The sequence below is a fragment of the Bos indicus x Bos taurus genome, chromosome 15 (assembly GCF_003369695.1).
Source record: "Bos indicus x Bos taurus breed Angus x Brahman F1 hybrid chromosome 15, Bos_hybrid_MaternalHap_v2.0, whole genome shotgun sequence".
Taxonomy (NCBI): Eukaryota; Metazoa; Chordata; class Mammalia; order Artiodactyla; family Bovidae; genus Bos; species Bos indicus x Bos taurus.
The window spans coordinates 38,603,944-38,618,950 of NC_040090.1; the positions used below are offsets into that span (position 1 = coordinate 38,603,944).

The 15,007-nt window shown below is 37.5% G+C and overlaps 1 protein-coding gene across 1 annotated transcript in view; it reads left to right on the top strand.

Annotated features, from left to right (window-relative positions):
* Positions 1-14,736, top strand: part of NLRP14 (NLR family pyrin domain containing 14) — a 38,142-nt gene extending 23,406 nt beyond the window's left edge. Inside the window, exons 7-11 of the mRNA XM_027561944.1 lie at positions 210-380; positions 2,721-2,891; positions 4,936-5,106; positions 13,531-13,701; positions 14,397-14,736. Coding sequence (XP_027417745.1) covers positions 210-380; positions 2,721-2,891; positions 4,936-5,106; positions 13,531-13,701; positions 14,397-14,532 — 820 coding nt within the window. The 3' untranslated portion in view covers positions 14,533-14,736. The remainder of the gene's footprint in view (positions 1-209; positions 381-2,720; positions 2,892-4,935; positions 5,107-13,530; positions 13,702-14,396) is intronic.
* Positions 14,737-15,007: the final 271 nt, after the last annotated feature.

Consider the following 15,007-nt stretch of genomic DNA (forward strand, 5'->3'; position numbering starts at 1 on the left):
TCCAGGCTCTTCTCTGTCCTCTTATATTTTGTTTCACCATACCTTGTCCATGGCTGCAATGAAATTCATGATTTAAGTAGGTTTGATGAGGTTGCTTCTATAGTAGAGATTTAGGGGTTGTTGGTACCAGCTAACTTCCCTCTAAAAGGGGAGAGAAGCATGCACTTTGGGACTTGACTGACCCCTCTTCATCTGTGTTTCTGCTTCAGCTTAGAAAGCTGTGGCCTCACAGTAGCTTGTTGTGAGGATCTGTCTTTGGTTCTCATCAGCAACAAAAGGCTGACACATTTATGCTTGGCGGACAACATGTTGGGAGATGGTGGAGTAAAGTTTATGAGCGAGGCCTTGAAACATCCACAGTGCATTCTACAGAGCCTAGTGTAAGTGTCTACTAGTTTTTAAAATATATATATATTTATTGTTATTTACTTGGCCATGCTGGGTCTTAGTTGTGGCATTCGGGATCTTCGATCCTCATTGCAGTGTGTGAACTCTTAGTTGTAGCTTGTGGGATCTAGTTCCCTGACCAGGGATCAAACCCAGGCTCCCTGTGTTGGCAGTGCAGAGTCATAGCCCGTGGACCACTAGGGAAGTCCTAGTGTCTACTAGTTTTCATCATTCCCATGTAATAACATTTTGAAATATATTTAAACTAGGAAAATATTATGGACATGTTATGTCCCTTGCTTTTTCCCTGTTGTCTACAATGATGAGGATGATGAAGATGATGATATTAATAATTGCCATTTATGGTGACCCTACTCTGTGCTGGGCCCTGTGCAAAATTTGTTTAACCTGCACAGAAGTACCCGTTGGTGTCAAATTGGTCACCTGAGTTCTAAGTGCCTCACTGAATAGGTGAGGATTGTGAGGCTTAGAAAGGTTATGCAACTTGCATAATGCTTACAAGAAAATGATGTATTTAATTAAAGTCCACCCATCCAACTCCATATTCTGGATTCCAAACAGTTAAATATGTATCACTACCATTAAACAAAGACAGTATTCCACGGTGTGGCTGGGTTATGATGTGAGTATACTGTTCATTGCTGTTAGGTAATGTGAGAAGTATGTGAGTTCTTGTTGCTGCATAGGATGAGAGAAGACAACACCAAAACAATGATTTTATTTGATTTTTGGTCAGCTCACAAGGCACCCACTTATTGAGCTTTTTCACCTTTCCAATTTGCTTCAAATGCTGAATGACCATAGAATGGTCGACATTGAGTTCTTGGGCAAATTCTCACATAGTTGTAAGAGGATCAGCTTCGATGATTGCCAGCCACTGCGTTCCTCATCTTCAAGGCTCTTGTCGCCTTTGCACAAACTTCTTGAACCAACACTGCACTGTACATTCATTAGCAATTCCTGGGCCAAACATGTTGTTGATGTTGTGAGTTGTCTCTACTGCTTTATGATCCATTTTGAACTTAAATAAGAAAATTGCTTGAATTTGCTTTTTGTCTAACATCAATTCCATAGTCTAAAATAAATATAAAATAACCAGCAATTAATAAGTCATTAGCAAAAAAACATAAAGTGAGAAATGTGCATTAAAATGATGTATAACATAATCACATTTAAGAATCTATTCTGATATCAAATGGCAAATTTCAACACTGCAAAACCCACAATTACTTTTGCATCAACCTATACAAGATTCTTTATCAATATTAATTAGTTGAAAATAACTTTAAAAATGATTTGTGTTGAACATCTTTTCAAATTTTTTGGTTTCTACTATTCTGGAAATTTCCTCTTCCTAGGCTTAGCTTTCCCCTGATTTTTTTTTGTTATATCTATTATGGTTATTAATGTCACATATACATTATCACTATTATTTTTATATATTATAAATAACTTACCTGTTGTATTTCTAACTTTCTTTATGGTTATTTTTAGAATATAGAAGTTTAAAGCTTTCGTGATGTTGAATTATCTTCCCCTTCATGACTTAAGAATTGTTTAATACATTAAAAAAAACCCCACTTCTGTCATCTTTTTCATACTCATTATGTCTTGTGAAAGTCAGCCTGCCAGGCTCCTCTGTCCATGGAATTCTCCAGGCCAGAATGCTGGAGTGGGTAGCCATTCTCTTCTCCGGGGGATCTTCCCAACCCAAGGATCGAACATAGGTCTCCCACATTGCAGGCGGATTCTTTACCATTTGAGCCACCATGGCTTAATTTTTAACATTTATTCCAAATTAATTTTGTCATAAGATTTAAATTTACTTTGCCTTACATATTAGGGGACATTAAATGTCCCCTACATAAAGTAAAGGACATTAAATGTCCCTAAATCATTTATGGCATAATGTATCTTTTCCCTTCTGATTGAAAATGCCACATTTAATATGTACAGAAAGTCCTCATTTAATTATGATTCCTCCCTTTCTACTCCATTTGCCTGCTCCTCTGCTCCACAGAGCTACTTCTGTAATAGGATACTATATTTATGTACAAGATAGGGAAGTTAGCGTGGTCTTTTTAGTAAGAAAAATTCTGAAGAACAAGAATCCAGTTTGAAGCCAAATTTGGCACAAACTTCAGGATCCCAAGTGAGACAGCCAAAGAGGCAATGAGGAAGGGGAGGGTATTTGATCTGAGATAGATGGAGGGTTGGCGAGAAAGATAGGGGATTAGAAACCTCTTCAAAGATGTATAAATCTAAGTAGTAGAGCGGTGATTCCATCTTTCCTCACATTGTCCTCCCCGCAGGCTGAGGCGCTGCCATTTCACTTCACTCAGCAGTGAATCTCTCTCTGCCTCTCTCCTGCACAACAAGAGCCTGATGCACCTGGATCTGGGGTCAAACTGCCTGCAAGATGATGGAGTAAAGCTTCTGTGTGATGCCTTTCGGCATCCAAGTTGCAGTCTTCAAGACCTGGAGTAGGTGTTCTGTGACCTTATTTTTGTGTAGCTTTAAGTACAGTGAGGGCAGGGAAGATGGAAAAAGAAAGTCTGAGAGCAGAGTACCTGTCAGAGAAGAATACACAGCCAATTCTCTCTCATTCTGCATGAGAAAAGCTGGAGGAGTCTATTTATCAGATTTTTGTTAAACAATTATTACAGTAATTACAGTCAGCTTCTCTCATTCCCTCGGTTAAGGAGGGTCAGAGACATCAGGTTGATCTGCGTGTAGCCATTTCATTTTTGCCTTGGTTGTGCTTCAGGGAGTCTGTTGTGTGTCTTCTACCCAAATCCAGGAAGCTGAATTGTGCTTTACTAGTTTTTCTTTCTTAAACTCGGGTTTATACTTAGGTCAACTTTGAAAGGAACTGGGAATGAAGTTTTCAAGAATATCCAAGAATCCAATCATTCTTGAGCAGCAACCATTTTTAATTCCATTATAGCCTGTCTTACTCTGGGAGTGGGTACACAAACATTTGCGTTATATGTGTATGTATAATTGGGATTACATGACTTTGAGGTTTCCTTTTTACATGATCGTATTTCAGATAAATGTATTTCATTTAAATACTTACATATAATTATTTATTTTAATGGCTACATAATACTTAGTATTTCATTAGGTAAATATTGTGGCTCAAGTGAAGCAAGATAAGAGATGTCACTTAGAAATCTCACTTTCCCACTAGGGCCTCCCATGGGACTAGTAGCCTGGGTGAGTCATTAAGGGTCTAAGCCCAACACTGTTTTCCTAGAACTATAAACTGAAGATCAATGGTATACCTAGAAGTGTTTGGCCAGATTGGATTGACTTACGATAACCAAATTTTCAAATGAGTTTAATAGTTGATTGTCATTTCTATAAACCCTGAGGTGACTGAACTCTTGGATTCAATAAGTACCTGTACTTCCTGTGAGAAAATGTATATGATATGGGTTACGATGTGATTTTCTGGTTTCTTTGATTATTATTCACCTGGAAGGCAGAAATTTACTTCATGGAGTTTATCATTAAATCCAGTGCCTTCATTTCAGCTACAGAGATATAATTTCTATGTGGCCTATGCACACAAGATGTTTGCTTAGCCTGCTTTTTTCTCCTAAGCATTGCTGTAAACACATAGACAAATTTGTGCTTCCTTAGCCACTTTCAAAGCCTCTGCAGGCATGCCTATTCTCTCAACCAATCTTAACAACAGATATGAGCTAGATGCTCAGGGGACTAAAGGCTTTCTCTAAGGTTATGCTCTTGTCCTAAGGAATTTACAAAGTGCTGACAGCAGGGAAATAAATATAAAGCCAATTATAATAGATTCCATATGTTGTTATAAGGATGTGGCCAAAGTCCCAAGGAGCAAGGAATGGGACAAAGGAAACTTATTTAATTTAGGCTTGAAAGATAAAGAGGATTTTGTTATGTGCAGATATTCTAGGCAGAGAGAAAAGATGGAGAATGCAGATAGATGTGATATATTTAGGGTAGGTTAAATGGATGTGTATGGTTGGAAAATAGGGTGGGGACAAAATATGGAAAGAGAAAGAAAGGCCAGATTGTGAATGCTCTTGAATGTCCAAAGGACTTGAAGGAAGTACCTTTTTGTATGTAGCTTGCTTCTTTCTTCTTTGGAAACAGTACTTTTAGATTCCTTAACCACATTTTAATTTGAAAAATATATTGGAAACCGAAGACATAGAGATCTGTGGATTCCTCAGGGAAGTTATATCCGATCCTTTTTTTTTTTTTTGGCAGAGGTAGAAATAAGTGTTTATACCCTTGACTTGGGAAGCTTACTAGAAAACAGCCTATTTGTGGGAGAAAGCAGTTTTACCTGTTGGTTTTTTCTTGCTTACTAAGCAATCCCATCTGTTTTTAGTGGTTTAACATTAGACCTTCCCGTGTGCATCCTAGGTTATAGATAGAAAAGGCTTAGGGAAAAAAAGGCTCCCCTGGGCGTGCCTTCCAGGAATAAACTAATAAAGCCTCACAACTGAAAATCTCACTTCTCTTTTTTATTTCTCACAGGTTGATGGGCTGTGTTCTCACTAGTGCATGCTGCCTGGATCTGGCTTCTGCTATTTTGAACAACCCAAACTTGCAGAGCCTGGACCTCGGGAACAATGACTTGCAGGATGATGGAGTGAAATTTCTGTTTGAGGCTTTGAGACATCCAAACTGCAATATTCAGAGGCTTGGGTGAGTTTGGTTTTCCTTAGGAAAATGATACCTATTTGGTGGCTTGTATACCTAGAAGAAATTTAGATATGCAGAGAGGATGAAAAATTAATGGGGCTAGAAGGTAAATTATTCTCAAAAATGAAAATCTGAATTTCATATATATAAATTGGTGTATTACATGTTATTAGTATAGAAGCCACACTTCACATTTCTTTGTGTCCCCCTTAGTGCTTTGGACACGGTATGCTGCTAAGTCGCTTCAGTCGTGTGTGACCCCAAAGACAGCAGCCCACAAGGCTCCCCCATCCCTGGGATTCTCCAGGCATATATTAAGTAAATAGTGCTAATTTAAGTCTTCTATGTTCTATTATCCTTCAGATATTCCATCTGTCCTTGAATTAATTTTTCTTAGTAACTCAAAGGTTTTACTAATCATTTTCTACCTGGAAAAAGGCTGTCTGTGGTCTCAAGGAGCTTGTAATCTAACAAAATCTCATCCTATGTTCTGAGTACTTTTTATGTTGAATAATGTTTAAATTTTTATTTTCTTTAAATCTTGAACGGATTGCTATTGGCTAGTATATTTTTACTTACACAGCATGAATTATTGACCTCTGGGTCAAGAAATTTGCTCTACGTGTGGAAACTAGACACTATGATATATCTTCCTGGCTCTTCTAAGAAAGTGTTGCTTTTTCTATGTTTCCATTGACAATTTACAAATACACACACACATACAAATACATATAAATTATATATATATATTTCACAATAATTATGATATTACTTCTGGGTCTGACTTTTGATTTTATTCTGCCTGTTTTAGCCAGTCACTGTTTACTGCATCCTGCCGGGAGAGTGGGGTCCTATCAGAGACAGAGGACTTGATTACTCAGAGGATAGCCACATAAGCATAGGGCATGTTTGTTGGCAGTCTCCCTTGCGTCCCAGATCCCACAGGGTCGATGTGGAGGACTCGATGGATGCCTGCGCAGGCAGGTGTTGCATTCCAGGAGAGGAGCGTTGAGTTTGGGGGACCCATCATTTCATAGTAAGCAGGGAGCAAGCCTGCCCTTTGTCCTGGAGGGAGACATTTCTTCATCCCTCCAGGTTGCTCACTGCACACACATCCCAGGAAACGATCAGGTAAAGTGTTGTCAGGACCTTGCATTTTTGTCAGTAAAACATGTAGGAGGGTGACATAGCCATAGAAGAATGTCTCCCAACAATTTCCAACAATTTTTCTACACAACAGAAAAAGTTTTCTACAGAAGTCTTGGCTTCTGGTGAATTTTCGCACAGATATGCCACTCCTCTGGCCACTCTGATTAGTCAGACCAACAAAGGCTGGGCCCAAATTTGTTCAGTTTGCCTCTATGCCATTTAAGGTCACTATCAACTGGACTCCCAAGCACAGGATGAGGCCAATTTGCAGTATTGATTTAAAACATGCCCCAGGGCCCTGGGCTTTGCCAGCTGAGTAACAATAAAAGGAACAATGTATCCAATTTTTTATTATAATTCAAGAAAGGGAATTTAGAATGACTGCTGCTCCTGGTCTCATTGGCAATAAATAAAGGAGGCAAAAGATGGGCCAGAAGCAATGCTTTCACCATTAAAGAGCCATTCAGTGGTCTGCACTCCCCGCATGCAAACATGTAACCTGAAGGTGCACAGGTGGCTCCAGTGTGGGGTCTGTTGTTATATTCGATTTGGGTCACCATTGCCTTGCTTTGGTTGTATCGGGCAGGCACTGCCACTAAGGAGTTACAACTGCTTTGTTTGCCATATGTGGCATAATCCAGGCTGTTCCAGCATTAAGAGAATCTTAGTGAATTTGCATCAGACAGATTGAAACAAGTTTATACCAGTCGCCCTGTGAAAGGGATCTTACATTTGGGATCTGCCTTTGACGGCCACAGGCATAACAGAATAGTTGAGGATCTGCCGTGTCCATATGAGATTTTCTGTTTTCATAGCACGTAGACAGGCATGACAACTGGGCAGTGGGTCCAGGTGCCAGCTGCTGCTTGACTCAAGCAAACCACGTAATTATTTGTCAGGTGGCGGTGTTGCATCCAGGGTGACAGAGAACCGTGGTGGTTCTTCCCACTTCCTGAACCTCTCAGGTTCTAAGGTGTTCCTTCCCCAGGTATTAGTGTTAGTCTTCCTCCCAGTCATGAACTCAGTGTGCCCCATCCCAGTGTCTATAACTTCACTTTTTCTCTAATCATCCCCCACCAGCACCAGGCCTTCAGTCCAGAGGGATCAGGCAGGAGAGGAACAAAAGAAATCTTACAGTATTTATAGAAACCCGTATATCTCACATCTTGGCTTGTTGGGGAGTTGTCCAGCATTGTACTCAACCAAACGATTGTTATTTTCACGAGCTATGGCCTTGTCAGTCCAAAAGAGAATCCAGGTATCTGATCTAAATTAAGTTTGAATCCCAAAGTCCTTTTTTGACTGACCTGCCACCTGGAGGGTGTACCAGTCAGGGTCGCCTGGAGTTGCTTTAAGGGCGAGAAAAGCATCATGACCAAGAATGACCAGAATACAATCCTGAAACTTCAAAATAGTTTTTTATAGAAGCTGCCATCCCTTTCATCCTAATCATTACCCAAGAGGTAGCCCAAGAGAGATGAGCATTTCAGGGGATTGTCACATTTAGTGACTAAACTGCCCCTCTAAGGAATGTAGACTAGGAGTTAGTGAGGGATATTGAGTCAGTAATCTTTCTTATTTAATTTTGAGGGGAAGTCCAGAGATATTTTATTTTTTTTGCATGTCTGAAAATATCTTAGTTTTCTGTGAACTTGAATGAACACATTTGGTTTTTTTCATAATATTTTGGTTATCCTCTTAGAGTTCTGAAGAGTCCACTGCCTGCTAGCATTGAATCTGGTTGTAGAAAAGTCTGAAATCAGTTGGTTCTTCCCCTTTAATATCCTTACTGTTCTAAAAAAAAAAAATGGGGGAGGGGGACTATATGTCCTTCGAATTTTGCCTTTGGCCTTTGTTGGATTTTCTTTAATAATATTTTTCTGGGGAAACGGTGTGCCATTAAGAATGTAGATTGTGCTTTTTTTTTTTTGGTAGGCTTTCCTATCTTTATCTATTTGACTTAATCTTTTTTCCGGATTACTAATTATGCTTATGTTGGATCTGTTTTGTTTTTCTGTAATTATGGATAATTCTTTATCTATATTCTTTAATCTTTTAAAACTCACTCTTCTTTTGCTGGATCTTTCTAACTCATGCTACATATTCCTAAGTGTATTTTTAGCAGTTGTGACTTATTTTAATGTGGGCTTCATTCTATAATTTTTTTCTTCTGTTACTTTTAAGCTCTGCCAAATCATATTTTTAAAATTTTATTTATAAAATAAAATATACAGAAAAGTAAATAAAACTAATGTTTTTTAAAAAGGATATATGTAACAATCATGGTCAGGTTCACATATTGAATTTTCCAAGTAAACTAAACTCCTCTCAGTTACCCCTCCCAAATCACAACAACAACTCTCCTGTTCAAGAAGTAAACATTGTCTTGACTTTTATAGCAGTAATTTGTGTTTTCCTCTGTAGATTTATATAATATATGTAATCATAAACAATATATTTGAATTTTGCTTGATTTTGAACTTCTATACAGGGAATCATACTTTATTCTTTTGTGTAATGATTTTTTTTTTTTGCTTAATGTTATGATTGTAAGAGTCATCTAGTTGTTTCATGCATCTGTTTTTACTCATTTTTATTGCTATGAAAGATTCCAATGAATGACCGTACTACCAACTATTGCTAACCTGAAACAAATAGACTGCCAGATATTTCTCTGGCAAAAATGGATTTGTTCAGGATCTGCAGAGAATTGTAATTTGGGCTGTGCAACCATGATGAGCCATGTGCAAGTCTCCACATGGCAGGGAAAGGAGACCGTTTTTACGGAGAGGAAAAGGAAGCTGGAGGGCTACAGCAAACTGAGTCTGGCTTTTCACTGGCTGAGTCCTTACCAGGAAAGAAGTTCTTGTTGGGCTGCGCTGTCTTTGCAGGGTGTGAGAGCTCCCCCTTCTGGTCTCCCAACTCTATTTAATTGAGGTTTGTGTTTATCATAGGTTTCTTCTGTACTGTGCTGGGCTTAATTGCTCAGTCTATTTTGTTGGTGGACTTTTGGATTGTTTTCTTTAATGATTAAGGCTGCTATGAGTATTTTAAAACATGAATTGTAAGATATGTGTTTACACATTTATCTCCACTAAATAATGTCCGACTCTTTGCGACCCCATGGACTGTAGCCCGCCAGGGTCCTCTGTCCATGGGATTCTCCAGGCAAGAATACTGGAATGGGTTGCCATTTCCTTCTCCACAGGATCTTCCTGACCTAGGGATCTAACTCGGGTCTCCTGCATTGCCAGAGGAGTTCAAAGGCTACCCACTCCAGTATTCTGGCCTGGAGAATTCCATGGACTGTATAGTCCATGGGGTCTTAGCGTCAGACATGACTAAGCGACTTTCAATTTCACTTTCTTTACCACTAGCACCATCTGGGAAGCCCATTTTAATACACGGATTGTAAGACAGGTGTGTACACATTTATCTACAGTAAATAATTAGGAGTGGAATTATTATATTATCGGGAATATCTCCAAGGATTACACCCATTATGCTACCACAGGCAGCGTGTAAGAGTTCTTGTTACTCTATTCTTGTCAATTTTGTCAAACCTAATTTTTAAAATTTTAGCCAATCAAGTATGGTTTTAGCATAAGACTGTGTAGAACTAGAATTATTTCTTCCTTGAACTTGGCAGAAATTTCTGGTGAACTTCTGGCAAGTGATGTTAGCCATTTCATCTGAAATTTAAAACTTACTGGTGAGGGTCTGATATTATCTGCTTAATTTCTAAGTCATATTTAGTGTTTAGATAGCCATGTTTCATTAATTACTATATTTTTCTATTTTTGTTGAGTTAATTTTGCCATTATTTTTTATTTGGATGTTTATCTCATAAATATTTCCTTCTTTTCCAATAGACTTCATTAAGTCATTAAGTTCAAAATTTATATTATATGTGATATTTTTACTTTTGAGTTTAAAATATTTATGATTTTTTTGTTCAACATATGGATTATTCTAAAGTGTACTACTTCATTTTCAAACATAAGAAGGGTTTCTTATTATCTTCTTATATTTAACCTCTGGCACTGTAGTCTGAGAATATACTGTACATGATTTCAGTGTTTAAAAAGTTGTTGACACTTGTTTCATGGCCCTTATATAGTCAGCTTTTAATGTGTGTTCCATAGTGCACTTGGAAAGATTATGAAGAGTTGTGAGTTGCAGTATTTTGTATCGGTTAAGATTGTTAGTTCCATTGTTTAAATCATTTGGTATTTTTAATGATTTTTTCCAGATAATTCTATTATTGTGAAAAATGTTAAAATCTCTGCTATAGTTACAGATCTGTGTATTTAACTTCGTAGTTCTGTTTTTATTTTCTGTATTTGAGACTTTTATTAGTGACCACACATTTAGAATGATTATTTCCTGATGAATTCTTGATAGTGTTTTATATCTCATAATGCTTTTATTCTTATAATGCTTTTATGTCTTATGTCTTATATGCTTTTACTATAAGGTTTGTTTTGTGTGATATTTAGGTACCTTGTGTCATAATTATTGGGACTGTTGCCCCACCACATTTAATGTGTGTTTCATGTAGACAGTAACTGAAAAACATTATATACCCAGCACCTATATAGGCATTCAAATGTTGAATAGCTAGATGAACAGAAGGTGAAAATTAAAATTAGTTGGTAGAGGGTGATCATCAGTTCCAGAAGGTTGAGTTTAACATACTTCATCAGTTCATGGTATTATATATATTTTTTCTTTTTCTTTTACAAATTTTGTATTGAAGTATAGTTGATTTACAGTGTTAATTTCTGCAGTATAGCAAAATGACTCAGTTATACACATTTATGTATTTCTTTTTATATTCTTTTCCATTATAGTTTATCCCAGAATATTGAATATAGTTCCCTGTGCTATAGAGTGGGACCTTGTTTATCCATTCTGTATGTAGTAATTTGTATCTAGCAACCCCAAACTCCCAGTGCATCCCCTCCGCACAGCTTCCCCTGTGGTAACCACAAGTCTGTTCTCTGTCTGTGAGTCTTTTTCATAGATAGGTTCATTTGTGCCATATTTTAGATTCTGCATATAAGTGATACCAGAAAGTGTCCTCTTTGACTTACTTCACTTAGTATGATAATCTCTGGGTCCATCTGTGTTGCTGCAAATGGCATTATTTCATTCTCTCTTATGACTGAGTAGTATTCCATTGTGTATATATACCACCTCTTCTTTATCCATTCATCTGTTGGTGGACATCTAGGTTACTTCCATGTCTTGACTATTGTAAAAAGCGCTATTATGAATAAAGGGGTACATGTATCTTTTCAAATTATAATTTTGTCTGTATATATGGCTGGGAGCAGGATTGCTAGATCATATGGTAATTCTATTTTTAGTTTTCTGAGGAACCTCTCTACTCTTTTCCATAGTGGCTGTACCAATTTACATTCCCACCAACAAGGTAGGAGGGTTCTCTTTTCTTCACACTCTCTCCAGCATCTATTATTTGTAGAGTTTTAAATGATGGCCATTCTTCTGTTGTCAGGTGGTACCTCCTTGTAGTTTTGATTTGCATTTCTCTAACAATTAGCCATGTTGAGTATCTTTTCAGGTGCCTGTTGGCCATCTGTATGTCTTTGGAGAAACGTCCATTTAGGTCTCCTGCCATTTTTTGATTGGGTTGTCTTGTTGTTGAGTTGTATGAGCTATCTGTATATTTTGGAGATTAAGTCCTTGTTGGTCACATCATGTGCAAATATTTTCTCCCATTCTGTAGCTTGTCTTTATATATATACATACATATATATATATACACACATATACATACATACATACATACATACACACACACACACACACACACACATATATATATAGTTTCCTTTGCTGTGTAAGAGCTTGTAAGTTTAAGTCCCATTTATTTTTATTTCTATTGACTGAAGAGGTTGACCAAAAAAACATTGGTACAATTTATGTCAAAGAACATTTTGTTTATGATCTCTTCTAGGAATTTTATGGTGTCTTGTCTTATATTCAAGTTTTTAAGCCATTTGATGTTTATCTTTGAGTATAGTGTGAGGGTGTGTTCTAATCTCATTGATTTACATGCAGCTGTCCAACTATCCCAGCATCACTTGCTGAAGAGACCATTTTTTTTTCTTATTTTGTATTTTTGCCTCCTTTGTTGAAGATTAATTGACTCTAGGTGTGTGGATTTATTTCTGGGTTCTCTATTCTGTTCAATTGATCCAGTTCGTGGTATTTTATTATCCTTGTTTTATGCAAGGGCCCTGGTTGGTTGATTAGTTGGTTAATTTATCTCCATTAACTATGTCTCCTTTCCATTTATAGGCAGTTTACCTAGTTTTTTTGAAATATGCCATAGAATTGTATTACCTTATAGAAGATGTAATGTTTTGGGGCTTCCCTGGTGTTTTTAGGTGTATACATTTTTTTGCATAACTGGCATGGTGCCATTTATTTACCTTACCCATTTTCCATAATTTCTTTAATATACACATGACATTTTTAAAAATATTAAAAAATTCTTTTTCATTATGGTTTATCACAGGATATTGAATATAGTTTTCTGTGCTATACAGTAGGTCCTTGTTGTTTATCCATTCAATATATAATAGTTTGCATCTGCTAGTCCCAAATTCCAAATCCAACCCTTCCCCACCTCCACTCCTTCTTGCAACCGCAAGATTGTTCTCTGTGTCTGGAGTCTGTTTTATAGATAAGTTCATTTGTATCATATTTTAGATTCCACTTATAAGTGATATCATATGGTGTTTGTCTGACTTCACAGTATGATAATCTCTAGGTCCATCCGTATTGTTGCAAATGGCATTATTTCATTCCTTTTATGGCTGAATAATATTCCATTGTATATATGTACCACATCTTGTTTATCCATTCCTCTGTCCATGGACATTTAGTTTGTTTCCCTGTGTTGTATACTTGGACTTTAACACTCAGTATCATATTTCTAAAATCTACTTACGTTGCTGTGTTTTTAATTCTAAGGATTCAGTTGCTTCAGTTTTCCTTGGTGTGCTTCCACATTTTATTTATTCCTGGACCATAATTATGAATCTGTAATTCATGATTAAGGACGGGGATATATTCAACCCCAAAATATCTAGAAATAATGAATATTATATACCTTGATTTTACCCTATTTGTGCTCATTTTTTGAACTTCTGGAGTTACCCTACACTCCCAGATCACAGATCACTTGTATGCATGTTGTCTATCATGAGATAAAGTTCATTTATCTTTAGTCTCTCTTCCCTGCAGGTTGGAACACTGTGGTTTGACTTCTCTCTGTTGTCAGGATCTCTCTTCTACTCTTAGCAGCAACCAAGGCCTGATAAAAATAAGCCTGACACTGAATACCTTACAGTGTGAAGAAATTATGAAGTTAAGTGAAGTCTTGAGGTCTACTGAATGTAAACTACAGGTTCTAGGGTAAGTCTTCATTGGCTTCTCAGGGGAGAAGTTTCCTGGAATGAGGCATTTGGGGAGCCATTCATTAACGGCAAGCCTCAGCATCAACCTGATTGTGAATCCTTGGGTATTTTGCAGGCCCTTATTTGTTTTTCTCACATAGAAGAGTGAATTTCAAGAGGTGCAATGTAGCATAGTAGTTAAGAGCTGAGAACTCTAGAGCCAGACTATCTGAGTTTGAACTCTGGGCCTGCCACTTACTAGATATTTGAACTTGTACTAGTCCCCAGATTCTCTGTGTTTTGGTTTTCTTTGTCTGTAAAATTGATGAAATGACAATATTTACTCATAGGGTTACTGTGAGCATGGATCACCTGAGTCCATACAGGCGGTGTTTAGAACAGTGACTAGCATATAATAAACAGTGTATGTGTTGGCTGTTTTCATAATCATGAATAGAGCTATTTTGCTTGAATAGGAAAAGTCTCTTGACGGATCCTTTAAAAATCTTAATCTATCTTCCCTTTACCTTTTGTACTCTATTTTCCTTCAACTTCTATGTCTCTCTCTTTTTCCTTACCTGCTGCCCAGCCATGTTAATATTCTCTAACAGGTTTTTTCTTTCCCTGAAATAAATTCTCCAGAGAAAGTAAAGGGCTATGGGAAAATTGAGAGGTGTTTTTGTGGCAAGAAGAGGTGTTCCCTTGTCTTCTCAGGTTGTGCAAAGAGGCACTTGATGAGGAAGCACAGAAGCTGCTGGAAGCTGTGGCGAGTAGCAATCTACGCTTAGCTGTTAAGCAGGACTGTAATGATCATGAGGAAGAAGATGGTTCCTGGTGGCGGTGTTTCTGATTTGAAGAACCTGATGTCCTTCAACGAAGTAAAATGAAGGCCTCAGAGTGACAAGGTGGGGTGGGAGGCTCTTAGCTTTAGGTACTCCATGCCCAGACATATAGCATGTGATGTCTGTTAGATATGGGTTAGTCACTGCTCTGTAAAATGTCTGTTCTACTTCACGTGGGAGTTAAGAGGCTATAATAAAATGGAAAACATAAAGCTCTGTGGAACATACAACATGGTTTGAGTTGAATACAAAGTTTAAGGATTCAGATGTGAGAAGCCTGGAAATGAGACTGGAGAATGGGCCAGGGAAGATTATGTTAAAACCCCTTATTTTCCTTTCTCTCCATTCCTGTTGCTGTGGCTCTCTTCACAGCCTCACCATCTGTGGCACATTTTATTGAATGCTCCGCTGTGTGTTCTTGGGACCATTCGGGGCAAAATCACTTGGTGTTTTCTTAAAATGCAGATTTCTGAGCTCCATACC